The 22,832-nt window shown below is 44.6% G+C and overlaps 1 protein-coding gene across 6 annotated transcripts in view; it reads left to right on the forward strand.

Moving 5' to 3' along the window:
• Positions 1 to 700: 700 nt before the first annotated feature.
• LOC136110754 (membrane cofactor protein-like) overlaps positions 701 to 22,832 on the forward strand; it is a 28,540-nt gene continuing 6,408 nt past the window's right edge. For 2 of the 6 annotated variants that reach the window (XR_011742110.1, XM_065854371.2), the window contains exons 1-10: positions 701 to 932; positions 1,886 to 2,077; positions 2,283 to 2,379; positions 3,081 to 3,166; positions 4,236 to 4,442; positions 4,678 to 4,857; positions 5,294 to 5,473; positions 5,664 to 5,855; positions 6,182 to 6,208; positions 7,388 to 7,454. Coding sequence is in view for 3 of the 6 variants with exons in the window: in XM_065854371.2 (XP_065710443.1) it covers positions 716 to 932; positions 1,886 to 2,077; positions 2,283 to 2,379; positions 3,081 to 3,166; positions 4,236 to 4,442; positions 4,678 to 4,857; positions 5,294 to 5,473; positions 5,664 to 5,855; positions 6,182 to 6,208; positions 7,388 to 7,454 (1,445 nt within the window). In the remaining 3 variants the exon portion in view is untranslated. Of the gene's footprint in view, positions 933 to 1,885; positions 2,078 to 2,282; positions 2,380 to 3,080; positions 3,167 to 4,235; positions 4,443 to 4,677; positions 4,858 to 5,293; positions 5,474 to 5,663; positions 5,856 to 6,181; positions 6,209 to 7,387; positions 7,455 to 9,487; positions 9,589 to 12,261; positions 14,041 to 18,218; positions 22,159 to 22,832 lie in introns of those variants that run through there. The other 4 variants (XM_065854370.2, XR_011742109.1, XM_065854372.2 and 1 more) reach the window with 4 other exon arrangements.

Genomic DNA, 22,832 nt, shown 5'->3' on the forward strand with positions numbered 1-22,832 from the left:
AGGGCAGCTGAAATACCAGGAATCCATATCTTAAATAGATTGATAAGAGGAATGGTATTGTATGTAAACTGAGGCAGGGTGGGTAGTCTGTAAACCCTAAAGTACAATGGGGAACAGGGGAGGGAAATTGTGGCTGGAATTTTGTATCAAGGAGGGGCTTTTTGCCCCATTAAGTGTGCCTGCCATTAGGTACAACACCCGCTGTTGCAATATTGTTATTAAAAGAATTGCTTTGCCGAAGAGATCCTGCCTGAGCCTATTACATTTACAAAATAATTGTTTCCTACAACTAGCAACTGTATTCATGTCCGCAGCTCTGCGATTGCATCCAGGAACGCTTATTTGCACCATTCCCCTGCGAATGCTTCACCTAATAAAAGCTGAAGGTGGGAAAATGATTGCTTTAGGTTTTGTCTCTCCTTTTGCATGTTTTTTTCTCTTACTACAGCTCGGCAACACAGGCGCTTTGCCTTTCAAAGGAGAAGGGTTATTCACCCTGGGCTGTCACACAGGGGCGTTTATTTTTAGCGTGCTTTTGTTACCGTTCAAAGCGCAACGAAATGCGCTTTGAAGCTTTTTCCCCTTCGCGGGCGGCTCCTGGGGATCCCTCCCCTGCGAAGGGCCCGGCGCCCCCGGGCTGGGGAGAGGCCGCCGCCATGTGAGGGCGGGAAGAACCCGCCATGTAACGGCCACCCCTGGGCGCGAAGGCCCCGCCATGGCGGCGCCCGCGCTGCGGGGAGGACGGACCGCGCATGCGCCCGGGCCCCGCGCTGCGTCTGCGCTGCCGCTGAAGCGAACGGGGAGCGGAACGGAACGGGACGGAACGGAGCGGAACGGAGAGGCGGGTTCTGCCGGGCTCATGGGGTCGCCGCCCGCCCGCGCCTCGGGCCTCTTGTTGGTGCTGCTGTGGATCGGCGGAGCGTGGGCTCAGGGTGAGGAACGGGCGCTCGCTCCCGCCCGCCATGGCGGGGGTGAGGCCGCGGGGGACACACGCGGAGTCCCCGGGCCCGGAGAGCAACCGGAGCCGGTTCACCCCCTTCCCCAGCACCCAGGGTGCTGCTGGGGCCCTCCCGGGGCCTGCTCGGGGAGCGGCGGGGGGGAGAAGGAAATGGGTTTAAGCGGTGGTGGAAACAATGAGCTTTCCAGGCGGGTTCTGTGCGGTTTGGGGGCGAAACGGTGGAATATTAGCTTGTTACAAAATAGGTGTGCAGGTGGGTGCTGATCTCACCCCTGAGTATGGGGTTGGAATTTCTTCCATGGTTTGTTTCTAAACAATAATATAAACTGATTAGAAAGGAAATCAATAGGTGTCGAAGATGCGATGGTCTCCAAGTCTTGCAAAGACTGGGTGGATCTGACGTTTCTGTCTGGGTTGCGAGGTCTCCGATGTGTTTGAGTTTTCAGTTTTCAGCATTAACAATTCACCGTCACCTGGAAACGTCCCCGGGTCTGCAGGTTGTGAGGCTGGTTTTAAACTCTCCTCTGTGATCTTAGGAAAGGAGATGAACTGCAAGCTAAAGAGGCATTTTACTGTGGGTACAGTGAATTAAATCGTGTTTAACTACAAGAATAAGGCGAAGAGACAAAAAAAAATGAGCTGGGAGGAAATGCGTTGTCTGGGTAGAATGCTAAAGAACTTGAGAACACAATAAGTAACCTGTACTATAGTTGGACATTGAATGCAGTTGAAATATAAATTAAAAAATGGAAGCATAGTTAAATATAAAGACAGCTCTGGCTTTTAAGAATGTAATCTCTTTTGATTTACCAATGAGTCCTTAGAACCTGCTGAATTAGCCTGGATTCTGTGCCATGATGCCTCAGCTTGTATCTGCTCTTGGTGAGAATATTGTGCGTTGCTTTTTCCATCCTCTTACTCTGATAGACGGGTGTTTGCCTCCGGATAGGCTGCAATATGCCGAGCCGGACGAGAATTCCAGCAAAATGCAGAGCTTTCCCATTGGAACGGAGGTGTCGTACATCTGCCGGCCAGGGTATATGAAAATCCCCGGGAAATCAGCAACTCGAACATGTGAGGACGGCTTTCAGTGGTCACCCATAGAGCAGTTCTGTACAGGTAACGTGTGCATGGGCTCTTTTACTTTTTCCCGTTGTTATTAAACCATTTTAGTTGTTTTTCAAGTGAGAATTAGTATTCTGTAATCTTTTAAACAAAGCTTGAAAAACGTTAATGACTGTAAGGGCAATATATGCCGAAGACTTAGTCTTTGTATATAACTACAAACATGTAGATTTTTTTTTTTCTTTCCCCCTCCCCCTAGAAAGAAAATGTAACCATCCGGGAGAATTAGCACATGGTTTTATTAATGTGACAGATCTTACATTTGGTTCAAAAGCTACTTTTTCTTGTCAAAAAGGGTAAGTATTTTGGTGAAGTGAATGAATCCTCTCTTATTTTATTCCGTTTAGACCAGATTTGAACAAGCCCAAATTCTCTTACGCAGGTTCCATTCCAGTTCTGGCTTGAAATGTCTTCTGAATTCTACCTGGAGCAAATGACATTACAGTTATTTTCTATTTGATTCCCTGGTTTTACTTGCTGTTTGCATCAACCAAGGCTTAAGCTCTTTAGTGAGATTCCATGGAGTGAAAACTGAAGTGGTACCTCTATTCATTTCTTTGAATGCTCCAGCAGCAGAGGGAATAAATTTATATATTCACACCCTTCATTATTATATTGAATAATCACCCATCTGTCTTGGGTATAGTAAATTACATCAAAAGCACTAACCTCTGGTGAAGTATTTTCCCTCCCTTTTCTTTTAACAGCTTATTTTTTCTAGTATTAGTAACTTTAGGGCTTTATTATTAGAGGGAACACATCTTAAAATGACGAGACATCTATGGGTTCCTTTAGCGACGTCTCATTTGCTTCTCTTTTGTTTTCGTAGTTCAGACTGTTAGCAACATTTAAAAAAATTAAGGTTCTTATTACAAAAAAACCTCAGTATGTCATGTCCCCATAATCACAGAATAGAATTGTATAAAGAAAGTTTCTCTGTTGGGAGAATTGAGAGGTGTCTTAAGTTTCACCTCTTTAAAAATTGTTACCTCTCTAGGTTCAGATTACGTGGAAATGCTGAAATTTCCTGTGTAATTAAGAATAAAGGTGTTGACTGGACTGGTGATCCTCCTTTCTGTGAACGTAAGTAAATTACTATTGTGTTTAAGCTGATATTCAGATGGTGGTGGTTCACTTAAAACCAGCTGTGCAGTAAACTTTCCAGTATAGGAAATAGCAGCATAGGGAAAAGGGACCTGGGGGTCCTGGGGACAGCAGGGTGACCATGAGCCAGCACTGGACCCTTGTGGCCAGGAAAGCCAATGGTACCTGGGGTGGGTTAGAAGGGGGTGGTCAGTAGGTCAGAGAGGTTCTCCTGCCCCTCTGCTCTGCCCTGGGGAGACCACACCTGGAATATTGTGTCCAGTTGTGGCCCCTCAGTTCCAGAAGGACAGGGAACTGCTGGAGAGAGTCCAGCGCAGCCACCAAGATGCTGAAGGGAGTGGAGCATCTCCCGTGTGAGGAAAGGCTGAGGGAGCTGGGGCTCTGGAGCTGGAGGAGACTGAGGGGGGACTCATTCATGGGGATCAATATGGAAAGGGGGACCATCAGGAGGATGGAGCCAGGCTCTTCTTGGTGACAACCAGTGATAGGACAAGGGGTGATGGGTTCAAACTGGAACACAGGAGGTTCCACTTAAATATGAGAAGCAACTTCTTCCTGGTGAGGGTGGCAGAGCCTGGCCCAGGCTGCCCAGGGAGGTTGTGGAGTCTCCTTCTCTGCAGACATTCAAACCCGCCTGGACACCTTCCTGTGGAACCTCAGCTGGGTGTTCCTGCTCCATGGGGGGATTGCAGTGGATGAGCTTTTGAAGTCCCTTCCAATCCCTGACATTCTGTGATTCTGTGATGTTAAAATAGGACTGATTTTAATTTTAGCTTTTTGGAACTAATGGGGATGTGCCTGAGGAACAACCACAGAAAAATATCAGTTATTGTGGTACTTAAATTAGTTGAAGTCAACCTGTTCTTAAAATTGAGACTGCCTATAATAAAGGACCATTGGTGAGTCTTGGTGATAACTGAAGCTTGTCTTAGAAATAGCTACGTGTCAGATTTTAAATGAAATTACTTGCAAATCAAGGCTCGCTATTTCTGAGATGAACAGGGTGACTGCAAAAATCTGTCAACTGATTTGTGTGATTGATTTCTAGGAATTCCTTGCGAACCACCTCGCAAAATAGCCAACGGGCACTACACCGAAGCACAGAGCTACGCGTACCAAAGCACAGTTACCTACACGTGTGACGAGGTCCCGAAAGGCACAGATCCCTTCTCTCTCATCGGCCCAGCTACTATTTACTGCACATTTGATACGGACCTGAATGGAGTTTGGAGTGGACCACCTCCAGAATGTCGAGGTTGTTGGGATTTTCTTTTTATATGCTGCTTTATTATGGCCTGTGTGACTCCAAAATGTCAAGATCTGTCCCTTTATTGGAAGGGGGTGGAATGGACTTGCCTATAGAAACGAAGAAACAGATCCTCTGGTACTAAATTTGGAATAGTTCCAGTGGAGATGAGATCAGCTGCATAATGGATATTAATCGATAATGACACAGGATATGACTAAAATTTAAATTTTACCTATTTCAGTGGTTAAATGTGATAACCCGAAAGTTGAAAATGGGGGAAAACAGGCTGGATTTGGACCTTCCTATAGCTATGGGGACTCAGTCGTGTTTGAGTGCAATCCAGGCTATTTCATGATCGGACCAGAGGTGATTACCTGTCAAGAAGATAACACCTGGTCTCCAAAACCAACTTGTGAAAAAAGTAAGCCTTTAAATAAGAATCCACCTTCTCTTGTATGTCAAGAATGTTGTAAGTCTTCTTTGTGTTTGAAGGAATGTTGTAGAGCACAGTGAGCGAATGTTTTACATGCCCAAGAATTGAGAACCACTTCTGCAAAGAGCATGTTTGGCTATTCCATTATGAATGAGTGTGATAAAGCACCTGGAAATGAATTTAGAGCTTACAAAATTAATTAACCAACAAATATGTATTTCTTAGCTACCACATCATAAGTTTGTATTACCTTAATGAGTACCCACAGTGATGTTTCTTTTAAAGGAAACATTTATACTTAAAATTGTGGTAGACTATTCAGATATGCTTATCTGTTCTTCTTATACAAAGGCAATGAATTATGAAATATTTAAAGTTTAATATCGCTGCACTTACTTTTAAATTCCTGTCTTGTTTACTGAAGGTGCATGTGGTGCCCCAGCGATCACACATGGAGTGGTGGTTCCAGTGAAATCTGGATACGGAGCAGGAGAGTCCGTTCAGATCCGGTGCAACGCTGACTGTACGTTTCATGACGGCACCGAAGAGATGGCGGTGACTTGCCAAGGAGAGAATACGTGGAGTTCTTTGCAAGACTGTGAATGTGAGTAAAACTCAGAACTGGTAAAATCGAGGGCAGAGTGACAAGTTCCAAAGGTCTTAAAAGTTTGACTGAGCTGCTGATATTGCCACAAATGTAGGGACTTTTTGATGGCAGTTTCTTGAATCTGCTTCATGAGCCGGTTTTGTTCTTGGAGTTTATTTCCTTTTCTTTTTTTCCCCTCTCTTTCCAGGTGGGCCTAAAAGTTCTGGTTTCACTCCAGTAATAAATCATGGTAGAGTAATTGATGGACAAAAACCTTCCTATTCTGAGGGGGATTTTGTTACGATTGAGTGTTATGCAGGCTACACGTTACACGGTGAAGCTCGTATTCAGTATACTGGAGAAAACCGATGGGTTCCTGGAGTGCCAACTTGCCAGTTAAGTAAGTATGAACTGCAAGAATTTCCACTAGAATAAAATACATGTAACAAGCTTTACTTCTTGGGGACATACTTTTGTATTCAGGAGAAATCACTTCATGCAAATATCCTTCTTTCTGTTGACAAAAACAGGGTTTTGGTAAAGTCCATTTAGAAATAGGAATATTTTAAGTTTAATAAGTGGCATGATATAAGCTGTCCTGCTGCAAGGGTTGTGTTGGCAGAAGTCCTTGATAGATTTGAAATAAATGTGTGAATATTTTTGTAATATTGTTCAAATAAAAAGCACGTGCTTTCCTCTTGTGACACTAATTCCCTCTGGTTCTAGGTGCGTATATCACAGCCATCATCTGTGGTAAGTATCTTGTAAAACCTCAACAAGACACGGTGTAGATTTTATTTTTCATGTCAAATTGCTGTTCTGTTCATCACCCATGACTGCAGTAATATAACGTGATTTTGGAGTTTTGGTGATTTGAAAAATGCTTCTCTGCTTCTAAAGCTGCACAGCTCAAGAAAAGTTAAGTAATCTTAGCAGTTATCAATTAATTTCATGTCAGATGTTTCATGTCAAGTGGTTAAAGAGGGAACTGCTGGGTATGCCCAAGTGGAAGAGGAGAGTTTATAGATCATGAAAGGAGGGGCTGGCCACTTGGGGAGAACATCAGGCTGTTGTCAGACGATGTAGGGAGGCAACTAGGAAAGCTGAGGCCTCCTTAGAATTAAACCTGGTGAGAGGGGTCAAGGACAACAGGAAGAGCTTTTTCCAATACGTGGCAGATAAAACTAACACCAGAGGCAATGTAGGCCCACTGATGAACGAGACGGGTGCCCTGGTGACAGAAGATACAGAGAAGGCAGAGGTACTGAATGCCTTCTTTGTCTCTGTCTACTCTGCCGGAGGCTGTCCTGAGGAGCCCCATGCCACTGAGACCCCAGAGGAAGGCAGGGCAATGGAGGAGTTTGCCTGGGTTGATGAGGACTGGGTTAGGGAGCAGTTAGGCAATCTGGACATCCATAAATCCATGGGTCCGGATGGGATGCACCCGCGGGTGCTGAGGGAGCTGGCTGAGGTCATTGCTGGACTGCTCTGCATCATCTTTGCCAAGTCTTGGGAAACGGGAGAGGTGCCTGAGGACTGGAGGAAAGCAAATGTCACTCCAACCTTCAAAAAGGGCAGGAAGGAGGACCCAGGTAACTCTAGACTGGTCAGCCTCACCTCCATCCCTGGGAAACTGATGGAACGACTTCTCCTTGGTGCCGTCTCAAGGCAGATCAGGGATGAGAGGGTCATTAGGGGCAGTCAGCATGGCTTTCAAGGGGAAGTCGTGCTTGACCAACCCCATTGACTTTTATGAGGACACAACAAGATGGATGGATGATGGCAGAGCGGTGGACGTGATCTACCTTGACTTGAGTAGTGCATTTGACGCAGTCTGCACAGCATCCTTACAGCTAAGGGGGCTTTTTTTTTCTGTGTGAGCTCAAGATGATCTTTATGACTAAGACTTTTCTTTTTTAATTCTTCCTAAAGTGATTGTGGCCGTTGTGGTGTTCCTGGCAGCCTTCTGGGTCTATAAGAAACACTGCTCGCAAAATGGGTGAGTCAGCCTACTTTATTGTTATTGCATTATTATTATTATTATTATTCTTGCAAATTTCTAAATGACTGAGCAAAAGCAGCGCTAACGCGTATGCAAATTTCTTGAGCTTTATCTGCCCTTTCTTTTTCAAATGCTGATGATGACACTGAGCTTATCACAGCAGCTGATGGGATGCCAAAGTGCCTAACAGTATATTTCACTTTGTTTTTGTATCTGCTCTTCAGATAAGCTGCTAATTAACACTCGCACTAATTTCAAGGAAGGAAGAACCCTGTTCTTAGGCTTGTATTTACCTTAGGTACACTTGCTAAGGAAAGTACTGTTCGCATCTGCTCTGAACCATGTCAGTTTATCTCTTAAAACCAGTGGGAGTGTTGGTACCCTGTTTCCTTGAAAATAAGACCTACCCCGAAAATATAACCTACCCCGAAAATAAGCCCTAGTGTGATTTTTCACAATTTCTGAGGATGCTCAAAATATAATCCCTACTCCAAAAATAAGCCCTAGTTACAGTTCCTAAAAAAAAAAGTCAATTTAAATAGCATCGTGGCAGCTAAACATGTATAAAAAGTAAGCATTTTCTGGAGCAAAAATTGTATAAGACCCTGTCTTATTTTTGGGGAAACGGGGTGGGTGTGGAGTTGTGTTATTTTATTGCTGAAATTCCCTCTGACCTTGCTGGTTCTCTCCGGCTTTAAGTGCCAGAGGGGTTTAGTGAGGTGAACTAAGGAGCTTCCTCTGACGTGCCAATGGTAGTGGAGGGTTACCCAGAGAACCGCTGTGGTTTGTGGTTTCGACCGGGAACAACTTGAATAAAATCATATGGGCTTAGTTACAAGGGAAACACAAAGACAAATTTGGTCTAAACTGGTGCTCCTGTGCTTTTTGAAAAAGCAAATATGAATTTTAGTGAATGTAGCATTGCCACTGGCATGTTTAACATGTGAATCCCCTTCAGTTTTTAACTCCTGGAGCAGTAATGATTGATGTCCTGATGTTAAAAACTTGCAAAACCAACTGTAGAATCTAGAATACATGTAATAGCAGTAGCGTTCTGTTTTTAATGAGCTGTATAGGGCCCTTTGAACTTTATCTTCAAAACAACTGATTGCTATGGATGATTTTTCATGGAGGGGTGGCAGGAGATTTGAATGCCTCTTTGTGCATTGCTTCTTGCAGTAGCGTCTTATTTTATCTTCTTGAAAAAAAGCCTGTTGTGGTGGAGAAATAGTTTGTAACATGCAAAATACTGGGAATTCAGAGCAAATTAGGTGGTACGCATAGGGTATTATGATAAGCATCTCATCAAAACTGTCTTAAATTCCAACAGATTCTGTTAAAAGGCGTCCGGGGTACGTGAAGCAAAGGAAGGGACACTTTAAATAAAGTGAGCCAGGGGAAATACTCCCGTGGTTCGTATTTATAATGAGGTGCACACAATAATACTTGGGAGAGCCCCGAAGCTTCTGTCCAGGGAGGTTTTAGTTATATTATCTTCCATGTAGCAGGATGGTATCATCTTGGTGGGCTCTGCGTACTTTAGGACTTTAGTGCTTTTGAGCAGCTGATTTTCATCCATTGCTTGGACAACCTGCAATCCGGATGGTCAAAATAAGAGTACGTGGGAGTTCATAGTGTTAGGGCAGCACTTTCTACCTTTGTGGAAAGGCTTCTCAGGGTGGAGAAAGAACGTTATATACCTGAAAATTTACAACGTGAGAAGTCTTAGTGCGCCCAATGCTTTCCTTAAGCTTCCTCGCTGTGAACTTCTGGCTACTCAGCTTCTTTCTTGTCTGGAAACCCTGACCTAACTTCCTTTTATTAAGACCTAGATCTCCCTATTCAGTTTTCTGAATTCCTGATGTAGCTGAGCCTTTGTGAACTGTTGTGCTTTCCATGCCTCGTATTTGCTGGCTTGTTGTCTGCAAATTGAAGCAGAAATCTTTTCTTGCCCTCTTCTTTCTTCTTGTGTTAAATCTGCCAGTTTTATAGGACATTCAATTAGACCTTTTTCCCCTTCTGCTGTTCAGCTCGTATACAGTTGATGAGAGTTGCAAGGAAGCGTGTATTTTAAAAACTAATGTACCAGCTGAGATGGAAGAAACTGCACAAATGAATTAATCTTAAAAAGGTATACACTTTCCACTTAATTTGGACTTTTGCAGTGAAGCTTGAGTGTCTTTTTTTAATTATGGTTTACTTAGTTTTCCAGAAGTGTGGCATTGAGCTTGCTGTGAAGCTCAGGTTCCTGTAGGAAAGACTGTAATTAATTCCTTCATTTTGGGTGGATAGGATGTATTACATAAATAATTATCATTCATTGTCATAAATGATATCTTCCCGTGATTGTGTACGATGTATCTTAGGTTTGGATTATCTTTAAAAACATGTTTTTCTGCAAGACAGAAGCTCCATATATACTTAGTAGAATGTTTGCATCTCCTTCTGTAATGTGAAATAGATTCCAGGGGTGTGTTATTGTGACACAGAATCCCAGAATGTCAGGGGTTGGAAGGGACCTGGAAAGCTCATCCAGTGCAATCCCCCCATGGAGCAGGAACACCCAGCTGAGGTTCCACAGGAAGGTGTCCAGGCAGGTTTTGATCTCCACTTCTCAAAGCTCCAGAGCCCCAGCTCCCTCAGCCTTTCCTCACACGGGAGATGCTCCACTCCCTTCAGCATCTTGGTGGCTGTGCTGGACTCTCTCCAGCAGTTCCCTGTCCTTCTGGAACTGAGGGGCCACAACTGGACACAATATTCCAGCTGTGGTCTCCCCAGGGCAGAGCAGAGGGGCAGGAGAACCTCTCTGACCTACTGACCACCCCCTTCTAACCCACCCCAGGTACCATTGGCTTTCCTGGCCACAAGGGCCCAGTGCTGGCTCATGGTCACCCTGCTGTCCCCAGGACCCCCAGGTCCCTTTCCCCTACCCTGCTCTCTGATAGGTCATTCCCCAACTTATACTGGAACCTGGGGTTGTTCCTGCCCAGATTCAAGACTCTACACTTGCCCTTGTTATATTTCATTAAATTTTTCCCTGCCCAACTCTCCAGCCTGTCCAGGTCTCTGGATGGCAGCACAGCTTCCAGTGTCAGCCACTCCTCCCAGCTTGGTGTCATCAGCAAACTTGCTGATAGTGCACTGTATTCCCTCATCCAAATCATTGATGAATATATTGATTAGTACAGGCCCCAGTACTGGCCCATGAGGCACTGCACTGGATCCAGGCCTCCAACTGGACTCCACCCCATTGACCACAACTCTCTGGCTTCTTCCCTTCAGCCAGTTCCCAGTCCACCTCACTACCCGCTCATCCAGACCGCACTCCCTCAGTTCAGCTGTGAGGATGCTGTGCAAACTATGTCAAATGCCTTACTCAAGTCAAGGTAGATCACGTCCACCACTCTGCCATCATCCATCCATCTTGTTATGTCCTCATAAAAGTCAATGAGGTTGGTCAAGCACGACTTCCCCTTGGTGAAGCCATGCTGACTGCCCCTAATGACCCTCTTGTCCCTGATCTGCCTTGAGACGGCACCAAGGAGAAGTCGTTCCATCAGTTTACCAGGGATGGAGGTGATGCTGGCTGGTCTAGAGTTACCTGGGTCCTCCTTCCTGCCCTTTTTGAAGACTGGAGTAACATTTGCTTTCCTCCAGTCCTCAGGCACCTCTCCTGTTTCCCAAGGCTTAGTTGGACTGTTCCTTGTCAGTATTTTGTCACTACTACCATAACAATCAGAATTTGAACTACAAATACTTTCGTAAACGAGTCTTTCCATTCCTGTCGCTTTTCTCCATTGCATGAATTCTGAGGTGGTGATGGCTGAAATGTTCCATCTCTTGTTGTAACTTAATACAAAGGTCTTTTCAAACGCACAGTCTTGATTTTATTTACTTTTAAAGAACGAGTCACTTCAGTATTTTTATAAGCTTGAGATGGCCCATATGAAAATTAAGCTTGGCTTTTCTTCCAAAATAATGTAGGGATTAAGGAATATCCTCTTTACCTCTGAAGTAAGATGTTTCTAACTGATATAGGATTCATTTTCTGGGTTAGTTTGGCTTATTTTTGGAGAGAGAAAAATGAATTGAGGTAGAATAGAGCAGAGTTCTTATGTCCAGTCTTACCTTTTGCACATAACAGCAATAAGAGAAATTAATGGGCTGGTATGTGGACACGCTATTAAGCCAGGAGTTTTTTATATGGTATCTAGAGCTCCTTAGCGATGTAGAGCAATAATGCAGCAGTTTGGCATGGGATTTTTCTGGAAAGAAAACCAGGAGTTACTCAAGAACTTGAAAACACATCTATATGGATGTACTTCTGAATTTTAATCCTAATATGTCTCAGTATTGTAAATCTGCAGTTAGCTGGCTACAGAATGGAAATCCTCACAAACTAAATTCAGCTTCTGGTTATAAAATATTTACTAAACAACACACCGTATTTAAAATAAATTATATGGGTGCTTCTGACGTAGCATCCAAACTGGTGAGGACTCCTGCAACTGTTCTGGTTTTGGTTTTTGATGGTCCTAGGGCACGGTCCGTTCTGCACTTGAAATGATGCATTTGAATCAAATGCTCTTGTGCTCCGTGGGTCATTCTGAGCAGTCCGCTTGGGGAAATGAAGCAAAAAATCTCCTTAGTCTAGTGGTTGCTTAGCAGAAAGAGGACAAATAATGATTTAGTTTTGTGATTTTACCCGTTGATTTAACGATAAAACTCAGGATGTGCTTTCGGAAGAAATGTGGAAACTATTGAAATGTAAAATCTCTGATTTGACTTGTTTTTTTGTTTGTAGGAAACGTGACAGCACTCCATTTACTGCCGAATATAGGAGCTGTAAAGCATGAATGAACTTTTTGGGGGTGGGAGGGAGTTTGCAGTTTAATATACCCATCAGAAATGGAACACGATTGCACTTGCATTGAGCTTCTATCAATGAATACCTTGTACCATGTCTTATACTACTGATTAACTGTAGTAGGAGGTCATTAATAGGGTCAAAAGAGTGTGTGTGTTTATCTAAATACCTGCTTTTTGTTATGGGCCGCTCATACTGTCTTTTCTGTGGATGTGAATGGTCTTCAAGGCCCATTATTGTGGTGTGAACGAGCGCCTGTGTTGGGAGCGCTGGGCTTAATCCTGTCCGTGTTGTACCAGCTGCTGCTTTCCGTGCTACCTCTTTTCTTACGGAAAACTGCCCAATATTAGTTCTGCTCGCTAAAATCTCAACGTGCTTCTCGTTCCTTTTTTGTGGTTGAGGCAGTATAAACGATGATGTTGTCTCTTGCCTTCTGAAATGCTTTATTCTGAATTTCCTCAAGAGATCGGTGAGATTTGAGGCTCTGTCTTTTTGAAACAGTTCAGATCTTATACCCTCTACCTCTTTGTCTGCCAAAGTTGGTTTCTGTGTGTTTAATTAATTAAAATGTGCCTTTAAATCAGGGGTTTATAGCTTTTCTATTTTCTTTAAGAAGGCAAAAAGAAGTCATATATATTTCTGGCTCTTTGATATAGTCTCAGAGAGATTTGTTGGGACGGGAAATGGAAGGTTTCTGTAGCAAAAATACCTCCTACCAGGGTACCTAATGAAAGGAGGGATCAGCGGGAACCATCTCCCATCAGGAGCACAGTCTGTATTTCTTCAGCCTTGAGTTTTGGAGGTGATTTTGTTGCTTTTCAGGATAGAAAGGGCACTGTATGGATCCAGCTTCCTTGCTTTTTTTTTTTCACTCGAAATCATGTATTCCACCTAAAGCATTTTAAATCTCCGTATCTAGACTACGATGCTGAATGTGGCTCTGTGATGCAGTCACAGATGCAGAAGCCTTTCCCTGTTGGATTCCCTTCTCTTTTTATGTCGAAGGAAAACCAAACCAGTTTAGTTGTGGGGCTGCTGGAAGTGCTGGTAGGTGTGCTTGGTCCCTCTCAGGTGGCTCTTTGTTCCATTAAATGTTTTAATCAAACTCCCATCACGGCATTTGCCGTGAATTAAGACTCAGACTTGCATTATAACTGTTCCTTTAAACGCATGCTTGCTATTCCCTATTAAAACCAAACGTTTAATTAGGACAGGCTTTGGGAATCTCTGAGTTTGCCACCAACATCCAAGCACTTTCTAAGAACCGTTTTTCCCAGAAAAATACCCCAAATTGCCTCATTTCAGCAGCATTTAAACTGTTCTCGCTTGGCCGTGGTAGCTGGGCGCTGCTATTGGAATGGGTTGTTTGAATAACATCGCAATATTTGGGGCTTTATAGGGTTTTGGGGACGGTGGTTGTATTGTTATAGGCTCTGGTTGTTAAAAGGGGGTTTTGGCTACATGGAATGTTCATTGCTCAGCTGTGCTACCTAATTTGATAATTGTAAAACGTATGATAAAATACTGGAAATAGAGCATCGCGGTCATTATTTAGCTTATTTATGGCGTCTTCAATGTTTTGAAATATACTGAAATGCACTTAAGGCGAAATAACTGTAAAAAATGGCCTTATTTTTACATGTTTATTTTTCCAGATGTAAAGACCGGTAATGACTTGTAACGTTACAAATAAAATGTTAAATTATTTAGCAGTAAGCGTTTGTCTTTCATTCGTCGTGTGGTACGCAGCTATTTCCCCATTATCCTTAAGGTGGTTTTTCAGCGTTAGGTGGTGGCTGTTGAGACCGTAGTTTGCAGCGAGCTCCCCGAATTACTTAACGGTAGCGTGGAAAATGTGTTTTAATTTGCTGAGCGGTCTCATAGCCTTTTGGTTTTTCTTTTGCAAGTGCAGAGAATTTCCCAGAACCTCCAAAACGTGCTGAAAACGTTGGTAAAAATGTGATGGAGCGGAGGGAGATCATCGTGTGGCTGTTGTGATGTGACACTAAGTCCAGAGCAAACCCCAGTGTTTTGCAACACTTCTGTCCAGCGTGTGACAGGTGTAATCCTCAGGGAATATACCTGAAGTATTTTAAGTAAAATGTTCAGTAGAATGCGATTATTTTTAATTTTATGTACTTAAATTTCCTTTGCCAAGCAATGTGTGGAGTCGGCTGCCTTGTAGAATGAAGTTCTCAGTGGGTGGAATAGAAAAAGCTAATATGCCGTCTTTTAATTTGTGGTTGTGATGCTCCAAATCGGTGTGGATTGCAAATGATGGCAAAGTGGGGATGGCACAGCCTTGCAATGTGAAGTTTGGGGATTGCAGTGAGCATTGGTGGGATGGGCGAGACTTAAATGCTACAAATACTCAATACAAACGATAAAAATACTCGATCTTAAGGGCTTCTTCCAACCAAACTGATTGTATGATTCTATCAGTTAATTTGCCCTAATTGTACTGAATTCTGCATCTTTTTTACTAAAGCTCAGTCGCACGTTAATTATTTCATTTTAGAGTGAGAATTGAGTCGTGAACACATGAACTTGGAGCTAAGAAAAGGGCTGGATGTACTGAAAATGCGTTGTTGCCATCTACTGGTAAAACCAGCTGTGTTCTCCTGGTAGGAGTCAGAAAACTCGGGTCCAGCATTATGTGGTTTCATGCTAAACAGTGTGAAGTGTTGGTGGTTGGTAGACTGCCCTGTGCGATGCTTAAAATGGCTGTAAACCGCTCGCTGTTGAGCGAAACGGTGAGAACAGAGCTGGGGACCGAAATGAAGAGACTTGCAGCCAGTGACACAGGTCACCTCTCTACCTGAGGCAGAGCCCAGTACCAGGTATCACACGATTTTATTCAAAAGGAAAATAATTTAATATCTGAGGAAATAACAGGTTAAGGCAAAGAAATAGCAGGTGGACGTCGCTGGTCGGAAGGTTGGGGGACCCTGGATTGCTGGAGGTGAAGAGTCTTGGGTATGTGTTTGAATAGATGCTTCATTTTCTCGGGAAGCATCGTCCCTCCCGGTGCCTGTGGTGCTGTGTCCTCCTTTAGGGTGGGATGTTCAGCCCGGGGTTGTAACTCGAGGTCAGAGAGCAGCCGAGCGCACCGTCCGCGTTTGTGAAGCCAGAGCGGGGGCTTTTTTGCTGGGCTCGCTTTATTATAAGGACTTTTGGGGGGGGAAGGGGAAATGAAGTTCTCCTTTACTGTTGCTTTTCCCCCTACATCATAACCGATTTCAAATGGTGCTAGACAGAAACTGAGACTCTGAACACCAAGAGAAATCGGTCAGCCTGTGTAAGAGACATTGTCCTGGCTCAGAGAAGAGTCCTCTTGTAGGTGGCAGCTACACGTTCTTTAAGGACGACTGTTCAGTGGTCTGATCAAACGCTTCGTCCGCACAGCAATCGTCTTTTCTGTGTATAATAACGTGATAGACAAGAGCGAGGCCGAGCAAAAATAGTTTAGCTTGATTTTTAGGGACGCAAGGGTATAGAAGTCATCTGAAATAACACTAGAAGTTACCAGCAATAAACTTAAAAAATAATTGTAGAAAAAGGTTCTTTGTACACCAGCATGGTGATGGGCAAAGGTGCTTTTGTGTTTAACTTGCTGAGGTCAAATTGTTGGAGGGAATTTGCGCGTTTGCAGAGCTGGGAGCTATAGAATGATGATAAAACTCTGGAGGTAGAGTCCCCAAGCACAGAGTGGAAATAGATTTAAGTTAGCAAACTAAATGCTGGTAATAGTCTCATAAAGTTAACGCGCTCTGCCTGTCCAGGTGCAAGGACCACGTTGGTTTTCGTGCAGCTTTCGGATCACTTCACTCTGGACAACTTTAACTCAATATCCATTGTTTATTAAGTAGAAATACATTGGAAAGCAGCTGTTCCTGCGGTGGCCCTGGCGTGAGGGGGTGCAGACAGCGCCTGGAGGAGTGTCTAGGAATCGGATGATGTTACAAAGTGGATGGCTAGCAAAAAGAAAAGCAAAAACATTGGGAAAAGTGCTGGTTTAAGGAGTAGAGGCCATCGGTGAAGTTAGTGGCTGCTTGGGCTCCTCCCACGCTGTAATTCTTGCTCCTAGAACACTGATTTCAAATGGTGCTAGATACAAAGTGGGAAAATCTAAGCCACCATGTGAAACCAGCTTCCAGAGGAAGATACGTCTTGTGTGCGGCTGCGGGCTGAGAGTCCTTCATCTCCACCATTCCTAGAGAAAAATCCATGTATTTCATTTTATTAGCAAGTAAGACCGTTCCCTTCGGGTTGGTTACTGTATTGACAGGCTAGTTCTGACTTTCCAGCACTTACTGGTCTCAGCAGCATCAGGGGGACAGGACAAGTCAGGTGCTTTTTGTGATGGGGAAAGGAAACGTGACTGTCGTGATGGACCTTCCTCGGGCTGCTGGATCCCACGCTCTGTAAAGAGGTTTTTGTAATCACAGATTTTCACGAGACAAGTTTTAAATTCTGTAGGGACAATGAAAACAAATTGTGCAGAACCATCTTTGAGTGTGGGTCGGAACAAAACCCAGAAAGGGAGCATTTGCAAATCGAACGGTAAATTGTTCGACAGAAGTTGTCGGGGAAGGAGGAGAGTGTGAAAACGAGTGGCTGGTGGTTATTGGAAATGGAAATGGTGGTTAACCGGCACTCTGTGTCTCAGTACAGCAGGAATAGATGGGGTGAAGCCTGTGAGTGACCACACATGTGGATAATTTAGGAGCTATTGAACAGTGTCTGGTGCAGGAGCTGGTATAAAATGGAACAAAGCGAGGCAGAAGTGGAGTTGGGAGTTTCGCTTCTCGATGGCCTTTTTTTTTGGCAGCTCTTTGCGTTTAGTTTTGTAACCAGATCCAAGAATCTGCCTGGGTGCCTACATCCTAATGCACACCCACGGGCAGCAGAGGAAGAGCTCTGAGAAAAGAAAGAGCACGTCCTTCCAGCAAAGGGCTGGAGGAAGAGAACTGCACTAGATTACGGTGGCTGGGGCTTTACTGGAGTTTCTAAATCCATTATCTGGGGCAGCAGGGTGAAAGACAAGCAGAAAGCAGGTTCCCTCCCCAGCGTCTGTCTTGCTGGCACAGTTATTTGCGAGGCACCCGCTATCATCAGCGTGAGATTTACTACTGAAGAGCTGGACAGAGTTTTGCTGCTGACTCGAGGGCAGTTACCGCACAGATAAAGGCACCACCGCAGCGTCTTTCAGAAACAGGCTCGAAGTGAGGGTTGCTTTGATTTTTTTCTTGTTTCGGTAGTAAGTGTGCACCTAAAAAGAAATCTCGATGAGGGTTTTTCAGTAACAGTTGGTGGAAATGTCACTTGTGTTTGTGCTGCAGAGTCTGAACACCTCCGTGTACCTTCCCCTCTCCCAAGGACACCAACCTTTCCAGAAACACCATGCAGCAGGTGAAGAGGGGGGGCTCATTCGCTTTAGCGTAATTAAGATGCTGCTGCTCCTCCTCCAGGCTCCCTAAAGGTTGTCCCATCGCCTTGACCCCCTCTCAGCATTCAAAAGCTATTTTTCCTCTTTTTGCTAAGCTGTAGGTGCATCTTTTATGAAGGATACATCCCTGATAGTGGATGCTGTGCTTTCCAAACCTTAGGAAGGCAGCATGAAGAGGGAAAGAGAGGAAAGAGAGCAGTTTGAGGGGCTGTGAAACACAGCATACAACTGTTAATATGCACACACGCAATAAAATAAACCAGTGCTCATCTTGAGCATTTGCTGGGTGTGTGTTGAGTGTGGACATATGGACACACACATATGTGTGGAGACAAGCAAGTACTATCAGCTCTAGTTGGCTTTGTCAAAGTGTTCTGGAGTTTTCACTAAATAATAGCAGAAAAAGTACAATATTATCATTTTGGGTTTTTTCCTCCTTTTGCAGCCATGGTTTAGTAGCAGTACTGCCCTGTAGCTTCTTTCAGAGGAATATCTCAAAGCCTTTCATGGACTTCACACTGCTTTATACCTTATATACGACACAAAGGCAAGAAGGGCAGAAATCCCTGCCTCCCCATGAAAGGAACCTCCTCCCTCGCCTAAGACCTTTAATCTAGTCTGCAGGAACAAGTCTGGATGTCACAGACCTGATTTGCCACAACCTGCAGCATAAATGGAGGCACTTCTGGGACGTCCACAGTAAGCAAACCAAATCTGTGCATCATATTTTTTTTTCCTCCATTTTCAAACCGCAGAGTGAAACTCACGGTTCATCAGCCTCTGATCTCCCCTGGAGAACATATTCCTGTTTTACATACAGAAAATCTGAGCTCGACGCATGGTGGGTGAAGGAACGAGTCAGAGCAAGGCCAGGTGTGGGACAGCACAAGTGGTGACCTGCAGGGGGGAACTGAAATGAGGGAACTTCTAAGGTTTCCAAAACACCTCCTCGGCCTGGGCGAGCGTGTAACTGCAGCTGTTGTGTTGCTGTGTGGCCCTGCGTGGGTCAGGTGTGGACAAATGTGCCACAGCTTGCACCCTGAGCCAGCCCTTGGGGTGGGACACCGACCAAGGCTGGGTAAAGGACGAGTAGATGCTGCATCGCTGATGCTCGTGGCTGGAAAATGGCTCTATAGCGATGCTACTGCACCCACACAAACGTCTACTTATGAGTCTAAAGCATCATGGAGACTTTTTTTTCCCTCCAGATCGCGTTTCCCAGTGAACATAACCGACTCCATTAGTCCTACTATTGTAGCTTTACAATTGCAGTATAAATAGTAAAAAGTTAAAAGGCAGGAGGTCAGGGTGTGCAACCCTTGTGCTCTCTGGCAAACACGTACCAGTGGTTCATGTGCAGCAAACCTCATTTTTGAGAGCAACATTATGAGACGATGGGCCAAACAAGCCTTCGTTTTATGGTTCTGCCACACTGATCCACATTTTCTGTGGTAAACAGAGTAGGCTAAAAAAAAGTGCAGGAGGCCTTTAGGTTGCAGATTACAGCTCTTTGGAGAAACCTGGAGATAGTTCATAACAGGACAACATCACTAAAATAATTAGGATTTATCCACAAGGCCGCTTTTTTGGTTTGGGGTGGTTTTGCTTGTCCCAAAGCTACTCTGACCTGAAGGGAGTGGGTTTAGCGTGGTGATGGATATTAGGGCCACAGTTTCTAATCTCCTCATCTGAAATTGCTTTGACTTGCCTGCAGTCTCACCATTACCTTCCCCCTTTGCTTTCGTGAGGGCTCCTCAGCAAAACCACAGCCTGTTTGGAGGGTGCAGGAGCTACCGAACCACCAAATCCTATTGAGGAGTTCAGATTTCACAAGAAACAGCGAGGAGAAACTGGGCAAACTTACACTGGGAGAAGAAAAAACATCACAGTTCCGTCACGTAGGTCATGGAAGAGAAACTCATCACATTTAGCCATGACAGAACAGCACATTACAAAACTAACTATGCTAAAAAAGAAATACCCACCAAAGTAGCTGAAACCAGAAAAGTCATTTTTCGTTCCTAACTTCTGTACCTACTTAGAATATAAATCTTGATTGCGAGTCTCGGAGGCAGTCGCAGGAGTGTTGTTGTGATTTGTACAGTCGGCTCAGAACGCCGCGTTCCCCCAACGCCACCGTTCCAGCTGCTTTAGGTAATGTCAAGGAAAGTCATCTATTGCCTTCTGTCATTTAAGAGACAAAAGAATGTCCTGTGCCAGTAAGGAAACAAATACTGCCAGAGGTTCACTGAAGTATTACCTGCCCTTAGCCCGGCTGTTTGAACCCCTGCCACATCTCAATGGCAAAAAAGCCAGAGAAAAGCATTGACCCTGTTTGCTTTGTGCCCATTCCCATCCTTCTCTCAATCACTGTACATTTGAGAGCTACCGTCAATACTTAAGAAGCACTCGAGCTGTATATCCAAATACAAACCCAGTGGCTGCTGGCGGCCACCGTTTGCACTGGGTAGAGAGGGTTTGTGTGGGGAGGCGCAGAGACGCGCTGGACTCAGAAATAGCTCTTCCTTGGAAAGCTGAAGGTCTGAATCACACTGTGTTGGCTCAGTTTTTAGCAGACGAGCTATCACATATGCCTCCCTGTAGGCGAAGAGTCGTCACCGGCATCAGGATTAGCAGCCGGGCTCTTTCCCTTTGAAAACCAGAGAATAATGAGACTGAAGGCCAAGGCTGACGTTAGGCACGGTCAGGGCAGGAAGCTTGGCTAGTAAAACAGGCGGTTGGCTAGCAGGGAGGATCCCTGTGTTCCTCTCTGTACAAAACAATCTTGATAACGTGCCCCCAAATTGAACTTAATCATTGCAAAAATAGCGACAAAATAAGATCAGTTAACCGCTTCACTGCTGCCTGTGAAGCTGAGAAGACTCAAGCCAGCCCTAAGATACCTATTGCTGATCTTGCTCTGAATCGGCTGAAAATACCGGCGATGTGGACAAATAGGAACAGCGGAAAAAAATACAGAAACCTGAGAGAGGACAAGACTGAGCTAAAGCACCTGAACCAAAAACTCACGAGAGACGCCACCAACTCCACAGACACCGGTGAACGTGGAGCAGCCTGCGGAGTCCACACAAGAACAACTGCAGAAACAGAAATGCAAATATATCCAGACTCTTTTCCTTTTTTTTTTTAATCACTGGAACACAGTGTAAGTTGATGCCTCATCCTTAAATACACGCCACTCCTGATTCCCAACAGTCCCGAGGAGATCTTGGGGGAAAAGGGGGTGAGGGAACTAGCACAAAGTTTTTGTAGCTAGCTGCAGAAACAGCTTATAGATGGGGATTTTAAAGCACTTTGGAGATGCAGGATTTTGGGGATTACGCTTTTGGACTCACTGCCGCAGTAGCATTAACTTTCAAGCCTCACCTCCAAGTTCAGGACTTGCTACGAGCTACAAGAAATGCAGCTTGGGGGTTCCCGAACCAATGAGTCAGGGAGTGACCTTGCAGCCGGTCCCTCTCTCGGAGCCGTGCCAGGACAAACAGCCCCGCTGAAACCATTTTGTGACAGTCCTCTTGCTGCCTTTGCACCAAAACTTTTGGGTGGGTGCGAACAGAATAGAGCACTCTCTCCATGTTGTATAACACAGGCAGCTTCGCAACCTGGGCTCGGGACTATCTATACATACAGACATATAGAGGAGATGGGCAGCTCATATCTCTTGCTGACATCTCTGTCCATTAGCATCAGTGATACAGATACTTAACGGACTTGAATCTTACCCTTCCCCCAGCCATATGAAACTGTAAGAAAACACTGTGAACAAGATTTAGGAAAAAAATACACAGCAGCAGTTAATTTTCTGGACAGGTCTGGAAGTGATTTGTAAGAAGAGTGAGGGTAAAATTCTTGGCATTGGGACATTTTAATGAATTTTCCCAAATAACAAAGAAAAAAAAAAACCCAAACAAACAAAACATAGCCTCATAGACTTTTAAGCTTCTCACAGCATCATTAAAGCTCCTGACACAGAACCCGACGCTGTTATTTGTACGATGTGGAAATGAACAGCAGCAGCGCTGCAGGCTCAGAGTCGACTCTGCGAGCGACAAAATGGCCAGAGGTGCTACCAGGTTCCTCGGGTTCCCTCCCTGCCCGTGGGTGGTGAAATAGGTGGATGCCGATAGCCCTGGCACTTTGGGTATGGTTGCGAAGTTTAGCATCAATATTAAATTAATAGCGCTAACCGTATTCGAGCTTGTGCCCTCATCAGCTCAGCTCCGTAAAGCACAGACAGGAACCAAGAGCAAAATCGGGCTGCGTCACAGATGTAACATGACCATCGGCAAAACAAGTGCAGAAAGAGATCATGGCTGTCTCGTCAGCCAGAGAGCCTTCCTTCGGTCTCGAAGCAGAATAAGAAGGTAATGCTTTTAAATTTATATCGCGAGCGTTTGCAATCCTTAACTTCCTTTAGCAAATTTTGCAGCCCTTCGGCGGTCAAAACTCCCGAGAAAATTGCGTGTGTTTTGCCAACGGACCAAACGCATTAACGAACACTGCGTCATAATGCCGCACTAAGGCTGAGAGAGATGCAATAAACCCCACTTCACAAAGGAAGGAAAGCAAAATACAGAAAAATGAATCAGCTTACACAATGTCACACACACAAGTGTCAGAGGGAGGAAAAAAATCACAGCTTTCCCGAGCCCTTTTGTGGCAATACGCAGAAAACCATTATGGACCAGTTAGCCACGTACAGCTAACATACAATAGCAACACCATCCCTATGCGCAAAATCGCTACCGTCCTACGGAAATATGCCGCGTCCCCTTCTTAGCCAGTCCCACAGATTTACCTGCCGACAGTAACCTCAATTCCTGAGTAATGAGATTTACGGACGAAGTTTAACATTGAAATAACTCCTCTGCTTCCTTACTGCCCCTGCACTTGATCACAATTAAACTGTCACTGTGGCAAAAAGATGGTAGCAAAGGGAATAAAACCAAAACCATCCTTACGGTGAACACACGTATTCAAAGAGTACGCATACACCTGAGCAAGTATACCAGTTGCACCTCCTAAAGGACTGAAAAAT

This window comes from Patagioenas fasciata, chromosome 21 (assembly GCF_037038585.1).
Source record: "Patagioenas fasciata isolate bPatFas1 chromosome 21, bPatFas1.hap1, whole genome shotgun sequence".
NCBI lineage: Eukaryota > Metazoa > Chordata > Aves > Columbiformes > Columbidae > Patagioenas > Patagioenas fasciata.